Genomic DNA, 18,170 nt, shown 5'->3' on the forward strand with positions numbered 1-18,170 from the left:
GGGAAAAAAACACGCACTTCCATGCGTTTCCTTGATTAACTTTTAGCATTCACCGTGTGTCTATCGCTCAGGTCAAGCTAAAGTTTTATAATAATATACATTTAAAAATCTATGGGTGTCAGATAAATGAACACCCATTCTGACGTTTCCGCTCGATGATGCTTTGGCTGCTAGGTTACTACTGACAACAACAGCTAGCCTACAATGCTAATCCAAACTTAAAGAAAAGTATAGAATCATTTCATGCTGAGAACAAACTGTTTGTCACACAAATCAACCGCTTTGATAAACAGTCTTTTTTAGACTTTGCCGCGTATACTTGAATTGGTATTTATTGTGGTTAAGTCACAGATGAACTCACGCGTCACCGCTGCACCGGAAGCAATAGCGCTGCTTTGCCTAAGCTAATTTCCTCTGACAGGAATGCTTTATGCTAAGTTGAGTCCTGTTTGTGTTTAACTCGGTCTTCGTTCGTATGTGTGCCTATTAATTTACTTTTGCTGTTTTAATAAGCACCAGTGCAGTCCCTGTCTGTACTGCTGCAGACACGGTGAGTCGAGTCGTAAAGAAAGACTAAATGTCCCTCAGCCGGTTTACACACTGCTGTAAAGCTAACTACCATTAGCGGCCGAGTTAGCTTTGTCGATTGTTATGTGTTGGAGAAGGATATAAATGGCAGATGCGTTTTGTGCAGATTTCCGTAATATGAAATTGTTGTAAAAAAAAACCTTTATAATAAAATGTATAATACTTGCGAGGAAATATTTGGGGTTGTTAAATTGGCATACACCGCAGTGTCGAAAAACTTGTAAAGAAATTAAGGCGTGCCATTTAAAAGGAGGTGATTAAATTTGTTGGTTGGTGTTCTTTTTGTATACTATGCTTTCCCTAGTATAAATATAATGTATTTCTTGCACACATGTATTATTTTGAATTTGAGCAGAACTGATATTTGTAAAACATTTTGCATCCTGCTTAAATGTACCAAGCCTGTGGTGCTCCTTTTTTATGCAATTAATTTGCAATTAAGCTGTTACTACTTCCATGGTTATTGACCTCCCAATACTACTGGACATTTTGGTTTTACATTTAACAGTAAACACTGGAAATGTGGTTTGTGAATGACCTCTCTCTTTTCCTGGACAGTGATCAATGACGGCTTTGGTCAGCCATGGCTGCTGTGTCATGGAAGGAGATTTTACTTTTGACTGGCTTGGTGGTAGGATGTTACTGGAACAGTCTCCTGTGCGGCTTTGTGTTCGATGATGTCTCTGCGATCCTTGATAACAAGGACTTGCGTCCTTCAACCCCTCTCCGCAACCTTTTCCTCAATGATTTTTGGGGAACGCCTATGGCTGAGGTAAAAGATTCTTTGATGTTAATATACAGTCAGAAGCATAAACACATTTTCATACTATTTTGTTTATAGCATAGCTATGTTTCTTTGGTGGGTGGTAATATGAGGCACTGTCATCCTTGAACATAAACTTAAGAAGATTCTAAACTCTTTAATATTTGAGGGAAATGCTTCTGTCTTAAACTCCCATTTGAATTATAATTTGTAGTCTATGTTGCAGTGACTCATTAGTTTTATCAGCAACACACACACACAGTCAGTACAACTAAGTGTCAGTGCCTGATTCAACAAACCAATGAAAAGGACTTACATTTCCTTGTGACCCTTGTGACATGCAGACATTTTTAATCCCACTACAGGAGAGAAGCCATAAATCTTACCGACCCTTCACTGTAATCACCTTCCGACTGAACTACTTCTTCAGTGAACTGAATGCAGCTTCATACCATCTGCTCAATGTGGTTTTCCATGCCATAGTCTGTGTGCTTTTCCTGCGGGTGTGCCGTTTATTCCTGGACAGAAAGTCAGCCTTGGTGGCGGCTGTGTTGTTTGCTGTCCATCCAATCCATACAGAAGCTGTAAGTTTACTAGTATTCACATGTAATGGTTATGAATGTTTAGCTTGGGCTAAAAACAGCACTAATGCTTCTAGCTATTTTGAAATTTAGCGCTATAAATTATTTACATTTTTATAAACACATGGACTGTCACATAGAATTTATTAATCTCATCAATTTGTCTAATTAAATAGATACAAAATATAAATGTATTTAAACACACAAGTATAATAAGTTGCACTTATATACAGTCAATGCACATGTTGTCTTTTGCAAACACTGTTAAAAAACATTTGCATTTTATTCTTGATATTTCACGATTTGGAAAAATAATCAAATATATTACATAACATTAGGAATGTTGGTTTGTCTTGAATATTGTCTTGATTAATTCAAAACTACCCTGTGGGTAAACAGATATTTTAATCAGTTCAAAGCGCTAAAGAAAATACACTTTTTCTCTGTGAAAATCATTAGTATGAGAATTCAAGTGAGAAGTAACTAGTTGCAGTAATAATCATTTGTAGCTATAATCAGTAATGATTCTCAATATTGTCATTTATGAATATTTTATTGTTTTAATACAATGAAGTGATTATATAGTTTTCCGAGGTCATTAAATAGACTCATCCTTTCTCTCTTCAGGACACGGTCCCCCAGACTTGATGAATGGAAATAATTAGCCTCACAAATGAATGTCTCAGTGAACAAATCTGACGTTTCCTTAGTTATTTGTACAAAGAAAGTGTGTGTAGACCTGGTGTCAGACAAACCACGATAAACTCAAAATAAATCTTTGGGTCTAGATTTAACAAGGTTTTGTCTTTTCATTTAAGGTGACAGGGGTTGTGGGCAGAGCAGAACTTCTGTCTTCAATCTTTCTCCTTGCTGCTTTCCTGGCATACACGAAGTCAGCGGGTGCAGACCATTCCATCGGTAAGTCTTGTACGATTTTACTCATTTCCAGTTGCTTTGGTTTCCTCTAACTTATGTTCAACCTTTTATTTCCTCTGTTTCAGTATGGACACCTATTGCTTTGACCGTAGTTCTTGTGGCTGCAGCCACGTTGTGTAAAGAGCAGGGAATCACTGTCATTGGCATCTGCTGTGTCCATGAAGTGTTTGTTGCTCAAGGGGTAATGTCACTTAATTTTCATTATTTGTTTTGTGACTGTCAGGACAGTTTAGATTTCTCCTGCTCATGCACCAACACCTCCTATGTCCAAGTTGCCACTAGGGCTGTGATTGCCTTTTTAACAAAAACAGTAAACAGGAACAATAAAAACATCTTCTAGTATGTACCAGCCAATAGCTGTAAAGACCAAAAGAGACAGATCTGTGTGTGTCTTTATTTGATCATTAGCATTGCTAACGACCCTGCCATTTTGGAACGTCAGGTAGATAACGTTGATGAACTTGTTCTGTTCTATTTCATGTATTTCAGTCATTTAGAATTGTTGGTGTTAATCATGTGTCTGCTTTCCTTCTTTCAGTTCACTTTGCCAATGCTGTTGGAAACATTGTGGCAAGTGCTACGGGGTAAAGACAGTTTACCTTATGCTGTCCTTCAAACTCTCCTGAAGCTGATTGTACTTTTTATCAGCACCTTGCTGCTAGTCATCATCAGAGTCCAGGTTATCCAGTCTCAACTCCCTGTCTTCACCAGGTAGGAAGCATTACTGCAGCAAAATGATGCTTAAAACTGTGTATGATTCTGTGGTGACCATTTGGTGCCGGGCCTTTGTATTTTACTTTGAAAAACACTCACTTCCGTCTGTCCCTCTTTTCATTGGAGCACATTTGTCAACAGACCCATTCCACCAAGGTGCACAGCTCCACAAAAAATCTGTCTCTTTAACTCCTCCCCCTGAGTTGCCATGGTTACACTAACTGGTCAATGCTTTGCTATACTCTACTTTTGGATTCTTTTTTTGCCAATATTTGCATTCATTTGTTCAATAATCAGATTTAATCTGTGTATTACTTTAGACAAACACATTAAACACGTTCACACTAATAATTAATTTGCCTTTTTAAGTATTTCATATTTCTATTTCTTAAATTCAAGTTTACGTCTCTGGTTCTTTCCAAAATGGGAGCATTATTTGGCATTGTGATTCTGACAGCACTGTTTTGGTGAAGTATTGAGTGTAAATGAGTTAAAAGGCATAATAAAGAGCCGCGCTGCTACCACGGAGGAGGCAGTGGTGGCTTGGTGGTCATGGAAGTGGACTTGGGTCTGGAAGGTATCAACTGTCACTTTAATTAAATAATTACCATTGACCATAATCAGGTGTGAACAAGCTTGTTTGTTTAAACTAAACCAAACCTGACAAGTACAAACACACTCTGATATTTGGTTTCTCTGTAAAGATCTTACCAGATTTGCAATGTATTTATATCTTGTTTATACGATACATTAAAATGAAAAAGGCTGCTTACTTTCAAGAAATCATTACAAAAAAGTATGAAGAAATTGTTTAACTCAAGTTTCTTCAATGAATTTTTAACCTAAATACCAGATTTATCCCCCCCCCCCCAGCAGTCAATAAGAACCAGAGGGGCCTCTTGGATGAGGGGCCCAGTGGGCCTCTGCCTCACTGCTCAGTCTCAGAAGACGTCTCCAGATTGTCTCAGAAATGCTCTTTTTGAGACACAACATTTTGACATGTAAAGATTTTGTATCTGCCTTAAAGGTGATTATGTCTTATCACAGCCAGAAAAGGATTAGCAGTTAAGGTCAGCCCCGCTGAAGACAAAACACATTTGGCTTTTAAATCCCTTTGTGGAGTCTGTGCTGTGGCATCATTTTATCTGACGTTGTATCAGAGAAACTGAGTAACGGCAAATATCTTAGGTTCTTATCAGTGGATCATCCTCAACATGATGTTCCTTTTTTTTAAATCAATAGAACATTTGGGGTTTTTTTCAATGTCTTACATAAAAAACGTTTGGTTTAACAGCACATTCCTAGTTTTATTCACTTTTGGCATTGAATGTTTATCTAACCTGTGTTTGGGGGCTCCCAGGGATGACAGATGGTTTTAGGATATCCTGTATCACATTAAGTCTTAGACAAACATAAGTCTCTGCCTCCATTCAGGTCAATCTCTTTATTACTTAAAATGCTGGAGTGTGAGGCAAAAACAAATATTAAATCATGAATAAATTGTTTTTTCTTTTTGTGAACTCCAAACTTTTATTCCCTGAGTCATAATATACCAGACCATAAACAGTGGCCCCTGCCATAGTTTAAGTCCCCCACCCCTCCCAGTCCACATTAATGTTTACAGCTTTCATGAGATCATGGCTTTGCATTTTCCTCAGTGGATCCACAAGTCAGCTGTTCGGTGCCCACACCCCCTGCTGAGAACACAGTCCTTCACCGTGTGTTTCTGAACCAGCTGGGTGTTTGTGGCAGCCATATTGTATGGCAGAGTTAACCAGTTTAACCACAGGAACAGGAACCATTGTTTTAAAGTGTTCTACGCTCCACTTCCCAAACTGTTTCCACAGCGCCCCCTTATGTAGATAGGAATAATCCCCCACACGTCAACATGTCAACAACAAATAGAAGGTGAACCTAATTTCAAGCATGTTCATCCCTGCAAAACCATTGAACTCACTGAGCTGAATCAGAAAGGTATTTGCCCTCCTGTGGCCCCCTGCAGTAGTTTCATGTCCCTCCTGGGAAAAAAAAAAGAATTTTGTTTTTCTGTGTCTCCTTACAGGTTTGATAACCCAGCAGCCGTCAGTGCAGCCCCCACAAGACAACTGACTTTCAACTATCTCCTTCCTGTGAATGCGTGGCTTCTCCTGAACCCCTCAGAACTCTGTTGCGACTGGACCATGGGTACCATTCCTCTGGTGGAGTCGCTCCTGGACCTGCGTAACCTGGCCACGCTGGTCTTTTACGTATTCCTGGGTCTGTTGGCCTATCACAGCCTGTGTTACAGACACAGTTCTGCCAAGACAGTCATCATGGTGAGAGGAGTTAAGCAACACTTACACAGTGCTCAGCTCGTGGGCCGTCTCTGCTGAAGTCGGTTTCAGATTGGTAATGGAGGTGGAGGTGTGGACTCTCCTTACTGGAGGTTAAATGAAAACATTTACCAATCCAATATTTAATGATTAAATTAGCTGTAAATTGATTATTTATTTGGTCAGAACTGGGCTTCTGTCTGTAGCTTCATTGATCCCACACAGGGGAAATTTGTTTTATATATTTGTATGTAGTTTTTCTGAGGCTCAAACCCAGGACCTTCTGCACGTATACCATAATGTAAACACTTAGTCCTGTTTTAGGGAAAATAATTCCAAAGATTTCACACAACACAACTATGTACATATAAATATATAACAATCAGATGTATAAAATCTGCCACTTTGTTACACAGAAGAAAAAAAAAAAAAAACGCCACAAAAGTTCACGTTGCAAAACAAGGTCATGAGTCTTGTACTTCAAGTTCAGTAAACTTCCTCACTGCTGAGTTTGCTGAGACAACAGTGTAATAATACGTTGACAGTATCCAGTTATACTGACATACAGTGGTCGATGTGGTGCCGTCTGACGCACAGGAAATATAAGATGTTGGTTTGACAACTAGATCTTTTTAATGATTTTACTTCTTTGCACTTTTCAAATGTTTTCTCATCAGAGATGAAGAGATCATTTAAAATACATCCATTTAGTCAGAGTTGCTGTGACAGGATCCTAACTAAACAACAAACATTAAACACATGAGAACCACCAAACTCAGTTTGATGACGTTTGATAAATTGTTTACAGAACAACATTGTACCATTTCAACCTTAAACTTTTTTTTTTTTTTTTTTTTTACCAAAGTTGTTTCTTTTTCTCTTTTTCTTCAGGCTCTGTGTTTGATGGTGCTCCCCTTTATTCCTGCCTCCAACCTCTTCTTTCCCGTGGGCTTCGTTGTGGCTGAGAGGGTTCTCTACGTGCCCAGCATGGGTTTCTGTGTCCTGGTGGCTCATGGCTTCAAGATTGTCTCGCACAAAGGGTGAGTGGTTCTGCAAAATTACAGTTCATTTAAAAACAAACAGACAGAAGTGTAATTTGTCTGTTATGCAGACAAATAAAAACAGATTTCTCCAACCTCTGTGAACGATGGAAAACCAGAAAACATATTTATTTTCATTTCATTTCTCACGTCACAGTTGTCATCAAACATTCAGTGTTAACTGACTTTATTTTGTGGAGTTTTGTTTGGTTGGTTTTGAAGCACCTTGAGTTTCAGACTCATGCCTCTGTGAAGATGCACAAAAACATTTTTTTCTTGGCATTTTTACAAATTTCTTAGTCTCATTTTTTTCTTGGCATTTTTACAAATTAATTGTTTTGTCCATTAGTCATGGCATGATTAAATCAATAAAAGTGAATCCATAAATATGGACATTACTTTCTTCGGTCCCTGGTGGTTTCCCAAATTGAACCCATGTTCAGCCGTGCCATTGTTTTCCTGTGTAAGACTCAGTGCTGAGATAGTTTTTTGTTTGTTTGCTTTGTAACTGTTTGTCTGGTGAAAGTTGGATTTAATGAAAATGACCCCAATAAACACGTACAGAAGGTAACAGAGAGTGTGAAGGAAGCTGCTTTCAGCTGCTCTGTTATCTGTCCAAAATACGTAGTTTTAGTTCCTTGACATATTTTCATTAATTACAGCCAGGGGTTGTTAGACAGAGGATAAATCAGACTCATGTAGCTGTTCCTTTGACTCAGCTTCAGAGGGAAATTGAATTGTTTAAATCTTCCATTGCAGACACATGAAGAAACTCTCCTGGTTGATGGTCGGAGTTCTTTTAGCTACACACACAATGAAAACCTTCAACAGGAACTGGGACTGGGAGTCAGAATACACTCTGTTCACCTCCGCCCTGAAGGTAAGATGGGAAGAATTAAGATGGCGTTGGCAAAATGTCTTGGCCCAAAATACTGCTTTCTCCTGGCTGTGGTCCAGGGACCCAACGCGTCTGTCATCACCGCCTGTCATGATTAAACCATCAAATGATATAATGACGCATCTTTTAGAACGTATGATGACAGATCTCTTTTATAAAACATTACAAGTCATTGGGATATTTAGAATACCTTTATTTCCCTGCAGGTCAACAAGAACAATGCCAAGTTGTGGAATAATGTTGGCCATGCTCTTGAAAACCAGTACAGTTACGCCACAGCTCTGCGCTATTTTCTTCAGGCCACACGTGTCCAGCCAGGTAAGAAATACGAACCCACCTAAAAAAATAAAACAGTTTTTGTAAAAATGTTAAAGCCAAACAAATTCATTTTTTATGGAGTTCCTTATTTATCCCACAATTGGAAAAGTCACAGTGTAAGTAAGTATATGCTTCCTACGGGGCTCGAACCCACGACCTTCCGTGTGTAGGGCAGCGGCGTAAGAAGGCGTGATAACCCTACACTATGCAACTTCATACAGTATCATTATAATGTTGTGTGAAAATACATGGTTTTAAAAACATCCGTGACACAGTAGCAGGAGTAAGTCTCTTCTACATCGTCCTGACTGACTGGATTTTGTGCGTCATTTTCCCCTTGTTGTTTGCTGTGGTTGGCTCTTCTCCATTACTGCATCCTTGTTTTGGGTAAAGGCCCATCAGTTTCCTGTCTAATAACGTGCAGTTGACCACAGGTATGAACGCTTGCTGCTCTCCGTACAGTATGTGAATCCTGTCCACGGAACATGATCCCAGCCAGGACTGGCTGTGTTTCCTCCAACTGTTGAAGATGATGAAGATGATGTTTGTGAAATATATTGTGTAAATAAATGAAATAACTGCCTGTTAAAATAAACATTTCTTTTTTCAGATGACATCGGGGCTCATATGAATGTTGGAAGAACTTACAAGAATTTGAACAAGTCCAAAGAAGCTGAAGATGCATACTTGGTTGCCAAATCGCTCATGCCCCAGGTATGATGTCATCCAGGTCCAACTGTCATACTTTTACCCCTCTGACCCAAGTACTGAGCTTTGAGTGCTTTGAACACTTGTTCTCAGGCATCACTTTACACAGCAGTAATGTTGAATCAATGTTGCAGTGAGATTTCTTGAAGGTTTTCTGAGACAAACCCAGTAAAAGGTTCCCGCCCTGAGTCAAACAGATGCAGCTGTCACAGCCGGCACTCACTTGACTTGACTGTTGTTATTTCAGCTCAAATAGCTTTTTTTTTTGGTCTTTCTTTTCTGGTTTGTCTTTGAAAGGGTAGCATAGACATTAGACTAGTGTGAATGTGTAGAATATCCCACAGTTCTTTGGGGCTCAAACTGTGTTTCATGTATTACTGCTGGCTTCCTCATCTGGTATATGGAAGGCTCTAAGTCAGACCTGGGCAAACTACGGCACGAGGGCCAGATGTGGCCCGTTTGGTATTTTAATCCAGCCCACCAAACCTGTGCTGTTGTGCTGTCTTGTTCAGTCCATACTGACAGTAACTGGATAAAAGTGCTGCACAGAGGAAATGAGAACAGCTGCCATAATTGAAGCTGTTTTTAATTATTGTTCACGTGTCAGAAGTTAAACACAAAGTAGCAACTGATGTGTTTAATGTTGGTCCAGTTGTCTTCACACTTCTTTGACAACTGCATGTGTCTGTACACTCACTAAACACTCACTCATCTCCATGGACCACCTGTTCTAACTTCCTGTTCTCACACACACGGTAAAGATGTCAGTGTTAACGAGGAGGGCATGGTTACATTCCTTTGTTGTTAAGTGCACTTTCAGGTGTAACTTATGAGGTTTGAACTACTCAACAGGTTATTCCAGGTAAGAAGTATGCAACACGTGTGGCCCCCAACCACCTGAACGTTTACATTAACCTCGCCAATCTGATACGGAATAACGAGTCCCGTCTGGAAGAGGCCGACCAACTTTATAGGCAAGCGATCAGCATGAGACCAGACTTCAAACAAGCCTACATCAGCAGGCAAGAATCAGACTTTAACATGATTTGGTCTTTAAATCAAGTGCTACATCACACGTCAGCATTGGAGACTGTCAGCGTTAGAAGGTGTTTTATGTTGTTGTTGTTGTTCATTCTCAGAGGAGAACTCCTCCTGAAAATGAACAAACTCACGGAGGCACGGGACGCCTACCTCAGAGCCCTGGAGCTGGACCGCACCAACGCTGACCTGTGGTACAACCTGGCCATCGTCAACATAGAGATGAAGGAGCCTTCAGAAGCCCTGAAGAACTTCAACCATGCACTCACTCTCCTCCCTCGCCACAAGCTGGCGCTGTTCAACTCAGCACTTCTCATGCAGGAGTCTGGTGAGTACGATTGTCACGTTTACCTGTTGTCTTGTCAGTTTTGAAACGATCCCGTTGTTCCCAGGAACTGACCCCAGGAGAACAGCTGTTGGTAGTTGTTGTAGTTAGTTGTTGTAGTTAGTTGTTGTAGTTTGTTGTAGTTTGTTGTAGTTAGTTGTGGTTGAATCCTCATGAAGAGCAGGTCTCCTTCATTTCTTCACCACCTCAGTGCAAAGACCTCTTTGTTTACCATCAAACCATATCATTTTACTAGAAAAACTAATAATGAGTTAGAAAAACCTAATCTAAAAATAATTAAATTCTTTGCTGAGTCTGAGAGTCCACAACACGATTCATGATTCATTTCTTATTGTTACTTCTTTAGAACCACGTCATCAACACGTGACGGCTGCATGTTTGCTGACATACTCAGTTACATACAGATGGATGGATTTATTTGTACTATTTTATCAACTGCTAATCAATATTTGTTGTTGATCAGTGTGGAACACAGCCTTCTCCAGGTCAGTGGGTTCTTCCTCACTCCTCTCTCACTGCTTTCAATTGCCTCCGGCTGGAGATCAAGAATCGTTAAGGCTGTAATTGAGATGTATTCATTTACACTTGCTCAAAAGCTAAAATAATAGTGTCAATCACTGTTGACAAAAGAAAGTCAACACGGGCAGTCAGTGTGTTCGTCTGTACTCAACACTTGGCCTGCAGTGAACTTGAAATGGAAGTGGACTTTGTTGCCAAGTTTCTGTCAAATCAGACACATTCACTCTTGCAAAAAAAAAAAAAACCCCGTGGGTGACTATTACAACAAAATAAACAAATAGTTTGTATTAAAAACAATTGTGGTTTGTTTTAAGGAGCAATACGTCAGTTGCGTGTTGTCCGCCACGTCAACCACGGTTGAGCTCTTTCAACGAGTTCACACCAGGATAGACTGATGAAGCCTTTTGACAGGATTCATTCAACCTTAAACATGTGTAAGATATAAATACCAGAGAAGAGTGGGTGAAGAACCTGAAGGACAGGCTTAATGCTCCTTAAATAATAATAAATAATTACACGTTAAAATAACATTCCACGCAGACAGTTGACATGTGGGCTACATGTCTGGGCTCAAACACTTTTTGACAAAGATTCACTTTTAGAAAAAGACAATTTAATGGAAAAGTTGCTGCATTAAAATAGAGGGAGGGGTCTGTTCTCTGTTGAACAAAATGCTACATTGACTATTATTGTGCTCCTATAATGTCACACATTCAGTCTGAGCAATTTACAAATTGACATTTTCGCAGCATTCTCCGGCAGCTGTTTTTTCTAAAGTCCATTGATAAAATTCAATCACGTCTCTGATGACATTTCATCAAAGTTCAGCAGAGGGTCACATGGACGTGCGGACTGTTGAGACCACACTCTGTTACAACTGTTACAGTTACCGTGGGCCACGTTCTCTCTGTGGCTCTTCACGGTACAACTTCAAGCTCTTTGATTTGGACAGCTCCATTACAGTGAGGACATCAGGAGGTGAAGCTTTAACACCGTGTCCACAAACCCTATTCTTTGAAAATGGAAAATTATTTGACCCAGAGTGAAACTTTCACAGATCATTAAACTGAGAATCCTCTAACATTTACCAGACTTGGATCTTGGTTCTGTCCAGAAATTAAATTTGAATTTGTTTTGGCTTGTGTTTGCAAATAGGAAAGTGAACTAGTTGTCACTGTGACGCACCACTGCACCACTGCCCCACTGCACACAGTGAGATGTGACCTCTGCTTTTAACCCATCACCACAGTCAGCAGTGGAGAGCTTTAAGCAGTGGTGCCACGCTGCTCAGTGGTAACTTGGCAGCTGGTGGAGGCGAACCTGAACCCTGCCGGACCCAAGTCCACCTCCTTAACCACTGAGCCACCGCTGCCCCTGTAGAGAGTCCCTGAAGTAGAAATAATGGTATCATTTTGGACGGTGTATAAAGAAACTTTTCCAGCTTCTCTCAACTAATGCGCTGCAGCTGTTGAAGGCACCGGCCGCTCTGTGCTGCAGTGGGGTCTGTGTCGTGTCCTTAAAGAGACACCATGAGTTACTGTGCTCTGCCTACAGACGATAAACTGTACTGCATCATCTTTACTGGACTTTTCTAATCTACTTATAACAGTCATTTTTTACAGTCTTTTGGTTTTTTTTTTTTTCATTTTACCCAGTTGCTAAAATGGACTTTTTCACTTTACAAATGTAGACAAACTTTGAAACAGGTCAAACGTCAATGATTTTCTTTCTTAAGTCACAAATCATCTAGACCAACTTCTCCACTTTTTACTGCAGGCGAGCCAAAGTTCTGGCCCGAGGCCAACCGTCGTTTCCTGGCCTACGTGGAGGAGGAGCCTGGAGATGCTAACGGCTACTTTAACCTGGGCATGCTGGCCATGGACGCCAACGAAAACGAAGCGGCTGAGAAATGGATGCGCAAAGCCATTGGTCTGCAGCCCGGCTTCCGCAGCGCCCTGTTTAACTTGGCGTTGCTCCACTCTCAGTCCAAACGTGAGCTTGATGCCCTGCCGGTGCTGGACGAGCTCCTTCACCACCATCCGCAGCACATCAAAGGTCTGATTCTGAAGGGCGACATCCTCATGAACCACAAGAAGGACACCAGCGGTGCTAAAGCCTGCTTCGAGCGCATTTTACAAATGGACCCCACCAACGTGCAGGGTAAGCACAATCTGTGCGTGGTTTACTTTGAGGAGCGTGACCTGCCGCGGGCCGAGCGCTGTCTGGAGGAAACACTGGCCTTGGCGCCCAACGAGGAGTACGTACGACGTCACCTGAGCATCGTACGGAGTAAAATGGCTGCCATGAGTGCGGCAGGGCAGCCGCTCTCTGCAGCAGAGGGAGCCACATCGACGGCCACGCAGGAGAAGGAGAAGAGAGTGGAGGAGGGGAAGGAGGAGTTTGTCCTCCGTCAGGAGGAAGGGGAGGCTGCCGTCGGTGTTGCTGTTGCTAGAACGGGGGCTGGGGATGAAAAGAATGCGCGGAAATCCTCTGCGAGGAGCCCTGTGGGTGTGAGCGTGGACACATCCCAGTCTTTGGACAGCAGCCAGTCTGACAAGCGGACTCAGGGTAAGTCCACTGAGGAGATCAGGGATATAGAGAAGAAAAGAGCCGCTGCTTTGAAGAGACTGGAGGAGATTGAGCGTATATTGAGCAACGATTGACAACATTTATATCTGGACCACTTTTATAGAGCTTTCTACGTTTTCCTAATCCGTTGCCATTTTACTTTTTTGATTTGTTTGCAGGCCACTCACCAGGGTCCTGCGGCTCTAAGAATAAATAAAGGGAAATGTTGGTCTGCGCACAGCGATAAGCACAAAGCCAAATTGAGACCATCCGTTAAAAACCGCCGTTCTGAACACACGCGTTTCGCCTACGTATTACTGCAAAAGTTATAAATAAACATTTTATTTTTCCCTCACTACTATTATTGTTTATCACTGGATTATTATTATTATGATGATGATGTGACTCATTTAGCTGTTGCTTTTGTAACATTGATTGTATCGTGGACAATTCGAGGAAATGACGTGTTCCCCGTGATTTCTCTAAAGGCATAACAAAGAGCTGGGAGTTCTAAGTCCGAGAGCTCAGAACCCACACGACCCTGCTCTCTTCATCACCAACAGACCTGTGATCCTCAGTGTCTTCAAGTCCTCGTTGATCTCCCCTCTGCATTTCCTGCCAACGACGTCACCATGGCCTGTTCTCGCAGCTGCACACTCCACTAAATCTCATTGTGATCCCATCTAAAAACTATTAAGTCATTCCCTCTGTCACGTTACCCTCTCGCCTCCTCGTGTCCGTCTGCTATCCTTCACACACTACAGCATTATTTTATCACAGATGAATGTTTTTCTGTGTATTTTTTTTTCCCCTCTCTCGGAAAACAGGCCCACGCAGACGTCTCTGACCTGGAACACCCGTTTTATGTCAGCGTCAACAATGATGTACTCTCATATCATCAGTCTCGGGCTTTGTCATGTGTTCCTTATTTTCCTTCCACATCACAGGAGGACATTTCATAGCACATTAGCAGAAAACAGACCTCCTCCTTCAGCCGACTCCACAGTGGGATGAAGTTATTGCGCACTGCTAATAAAATATTGTCCGGATGTTCTGCTTTTATCAAGATAAGAAAAGACGAGTGTTCTGTGCATTCACTTCCTTCTCAACGCTCAGTATTAACGCCGCGTCCGTCGTAGCTGCCTGTGTTGACAATATCCTCCTGCAAGTTTCACTTTTTTAAATTTGTGTTTGTAACTTCGCACGTCTCAGACTAGTGTTTCACCATCAGCATTCATGTTACACACAAACACGGTCCACCTTAAATCCCACTTTGTTGTTGTTAATGAACCAGGGATAAAAAGTCACTGAGTTGTTTCCTGCTTCATCATAAGTCCTTGATATGTTGATGGTTTTTCCTGTGATGCAGTCAGAACCTTTGTAGAACCGTAGGTAATTCAAGATGGAGCACATTCTTCTAACATCTTTTTACTCACTGCTACGAGCCTCTGATGTTACTGGTTACTGCAACAGTCAGGATGGTCTGTAATTATTGTTAATCACCTTTTCTGACGTTTGGTTGATGCTCCTGAAAAAACAACTTGAAACTGGTTCTAGGTCCCACAGAATTTCACAAATCATTGATTTTTTTAAATTTGATCTTCCATCACAAAACAGATTTGAGTAAATAACATTTTTATTTTTGCTTTGTCACAACGTCCGTACTTCTCTGGTGTCAGAGTAGAATAGCTGATGAAAGTGCCTTTTTTACTCTTAGCCCTGATTTCATGAACTTCCTCAAAAAACTAAAAACTACTGGCTGCTTTTCCCAGAGATCGAATTATTCAGAACAATTGACTGTGTTATTGATCAGCAGCAGCTGATGGTGGTGGACCTGGTGGTGGACCTGGTGGTGGACACGTCTGAGCGTCAGTTGTGCTTGTGAGGCAGCAGTCTTTCATTGACTCATTACTGAGCCCATTGTCTGGAGCAGTTTCTTTCCTGTCATCTGATGTGAATGTTTTCACAGTCACAGTGCAATAATTAGTTACAGTGCAGTGACTCGGCACGGTGCAATTCCTCAGTCAAATTACTGTAATTTGGGAGCACTGTGGTGGTACGAGGGAGACTTTTATTTTCTTTTTGTCTCCCGTGTTATTTATTGTTTTTTTTTTTTACTGTTTTTATGCCATGACTGTGGATGTCTGTCTTTACTGATGACAGTATGCCTTCAACCCCTGCTCTGTTATTTCACACTAATGATCAGTGTGTTTTTGTCATTTAAAACATGTCATATGTTTGTACATATATTTTAAACAGTTCCAGTCCATTAGTCCGTTCTCCAACCCATAAAACATTCACTCCATTAAATAGATCCTACAAAGAAAGACTTTCTTTTCATAAGCTCCTGTTTTTTTATATATATATATATTTATTGTTACACAACAGCTGTTGGTGCCGGGAGATTTGGCTACGGTATTAAATACAACGGCACAGGTGACCTTTGACCTGCTCCGTTAGCAACACTTGAATTTCATAATTCCAGTGATCATTTTAGGCTCTGGGGTTTGTTTGTTTGTTTGTTGGTTTGTTTGTTGGCTGGTTTGTTTGTTGGTTGGTTTGTTGGTTTGTTTGTTTGTTGGTTGGTTTGTTGGTTTGTTTGTTTGTTTGTTTGTTTGGTGGTTTGTTGGTTTGTTTGTTTGTTGGTTGGTTGGTTTGTTGGTTTGTTTGTTTGTTTGTTGGTTTGTTGCTTTGTTGGTTTGTTTGTTGGTTTGTTGGTTTGTTTGTTTGTTTGTTTGTTTGTGGTTTGTTGGTTTGTTTGTTTGTTGGTTTGTTGGTTGGTTTATTTGTTTGTTTGTTTGTGGTTTGTTGGTTTGTTTGTTTGTTGGTTTGTTTGTTTGTTTGTTGGTTGGTTTGTTTGTTGGTTGGTTTGTTTGTTGGTTTGTTTGTTTGTTGGTTGGTTGGTTTGTTGGTTTGTTTGTTTGTTTGTTTGTTTGTGGTTTGTTGGTTTGTTTGTTTGTTGGTTGGTTTGTTTGTTTGTTTGTGGTTTGTTGGTTTGTTTGTTTGTTTGTTGCTTTGTTGGTTTGTTTGTTTGTTTAACACTGTTCTTGTGTATGGGATGTGGTGACTTTAAAACGTGATGTTTGACCTTGTCAACGTTGAACTCGACACAGTGTGTAACAGCAGTGGGCCGTTACATCAGATGTGTCTGATACCAGGGAGCGGTTCCTGCCTCCCATTCAGGATGTTGGTCAGGATGTTGGATGTTGGATGTTGATGTTGGTCCCAGTGTGAAGTCGCGTTTCCTGGTCTTTCATTAGTTTCATTAGAGCAAAGACAAAAGCCTTCTGCCAGAAGACGTGGATTCTAACACCATGTGGTCAGGAGCAGCTCTGAAAGAGCACAGGTCCAACCCATGTCTGTGAATATCTGTTCAGTTTTAACCAGCTGGACTGGAAACCTGGGATGATTCTTAGGTTGTGATTCACGTTCATCAGATTTTTCTCTTTTCCCTAAACTGGTTGGATTAGGTTTAGGTGGAAGTGAGTGAGTGGTTGAAGTTAATGTTCTTGTTAGAGAGCAGCTCATGTTTCTTTGTGCTTGAATTTCAATAAGTCTCAAAAAAACTCTCTAATTAGTTTTCACCAGTGGTGCTTTATTAATAACCAGTCATTGTTAATTATTATTATGTGAAATGTTATTCACCAGAAATCATCATCACTCTGGTGCCTTTGAAGTCTTGTTTGTGGAACCTCAGTTTTGGTCAGTCCACTGTTCAAATTGGCTTTTTTTTTTTTTTTATCAACATAAAAAAGGAGAAACTTTTTCAAAACCCTCGTCTTTTGGAACAGGTTTGTATTGACAGTGAAAACAACAACGTTTCTTATGAATCTTCCAGAACAAAAGTTTAAAACTCCTCATCTTCCTGTTAGATAACAGAATTGTTTCACATTTCCGTCTTGTGATATCGTCTCAGTTCAGCTGACGTCGTTTGTTTGTGTGACGTCCACAAATCAATTTGACCACAGAGTCCATTTGAAGGAGAACTTTGTTCTCTGGGTCGACGGGCACTGATGTTGGTTTGAATGATGGTGGTTGGATGAGTGATCCAATCAACACCCGCTCTGGAACTGTCAATAAAATGTAGTCGAAATTTACCTTCACAGTACCGACAGTTGAGGTTGTGGGTACGAAACCCGCCCTCACTGTTGTTGTTACCAATTACATGAAGTTGGATGAAACTAAACTGTTGTTACGTTCGTGCCTCATCAAACACGTCCCTATAGTTTAACCACAGTTGATGTTTCAGTAAAACCTGTTCTGTTTTCAATCTGCGGAGGAAGAGACTGATCTGGAGTCTGTCGTCACAGGTTGATACAACAAAACATTACTCTAGATATTTGGCAACAGGCTGTGTTTTATGTAAATATTGTATGAAAATACAGTAATTGTGTAATTGTTCTTAAAGGGGAGTGAACTCTTATTGTTCCTTTAAAGATATTTACCACCTCCACATCTGCAGTTTTGAGGGGTTTTTTATGCATAATGTCTAAAAACCTTGTTTACTAGAAGAGACATTCATTTGTCCAAATGTCAATCTCAGCCTTAATCCCTTTCTCTAGGGTTCATCTGAAATGTAAATCGAGAAATATGATTTTTAATATTTCATCAAAATATTAACTTCATGGGTCACAGTCAGAGGATGATGTGTTCGAGCTCCCGCTGGTCAGTATTTATTTATTTATTATTATTGTTTGTATTTACTGTGTTCTTCTAGGGTTGGTCCAACGTCGGGCAGAGAAATTCCCTGAACCACTTAAATGACATGAGAAAATATTTGTTTATTTGAAATGAAAATGAACAAAGATGGTGATCAGTGATAACAAAGAGAAAACATCTGT

General features: G+C 40.6%; 1 protein-coding gene across 3 annotated transcripts; it reads left to right on the forward strand.

The window, feature by feature from the left end:
- Positions 1 to 414: 414 nt before the first annotated feature.
- On the forward strand, positions 415 to 15,659 carry tmtc3 (transmembrane O-mannosyltransferase targeting cadherins 3). Of its 3 annotated transcripts, none has more exons than XM_017030977.2 (15): positions 415 to 550; positions 1,147 to 1,360; positions 1,717 to 1,935; positions 2,751 to 2,850; positions 2,934 to 3,049; positions 3,407 to 3,579; positions 5,645 to 5,897; positions 6,786 to 6,934; positions 7,694 to 7,814; positions 8,039 to 8,150; positions 8,761 to 8,864; positions 9,711 to 9,880; positions 9,998 to 10,224; positions 12,538 to 13,329; positions 13,509 to 15,659. In XM_017030977.2, the coding sequence occupies exons 2-15, from the start codon at positions 1,172 to 1,174 to the stop codon at positions 13,544 to 13,546; spliced, it is 2,763 nt and encodes a 920-aa protein (XP_016886466.1). In that variant the 5' UTR covers positions 415 to 550; positions 1,147 to 1,171; the 3' UTR covers positions 13,547 to 15,659. The 3 variants fall into 3 exon arrangements, with proteins under 3 accessions (XP_016886466.1, XP_016886467.1, XP_008335908.1); XM_017030978.2 differs by having other exon boundaries at positions 13,818 to 15,659; XM_008337686.3 differs by having other exon boundaries at positions 12,538 to 15,659.
- The last annotated feature ends 2,511 nt before the right edge of the window (positions 15,660 to 18,170 follow it).

This window comes from Cynoglossus semilaevis, unplaced genomic scaffold (genome assembly GCF_000523025.1).
Source record: "Cynoglossus semilaevis isolate Cse_v1.0 unplaced genomic scaffold, Cse_v1.0 scaffold789, whole genome shotgun sequence".
Taxonomy (NCBI): Eukaryota; Metazoa; Chordata; class Actinopteri; order Pleuronectiformes; family Cynoglossidae; genus Cynoglossus; species Cynoglossus semilaevis.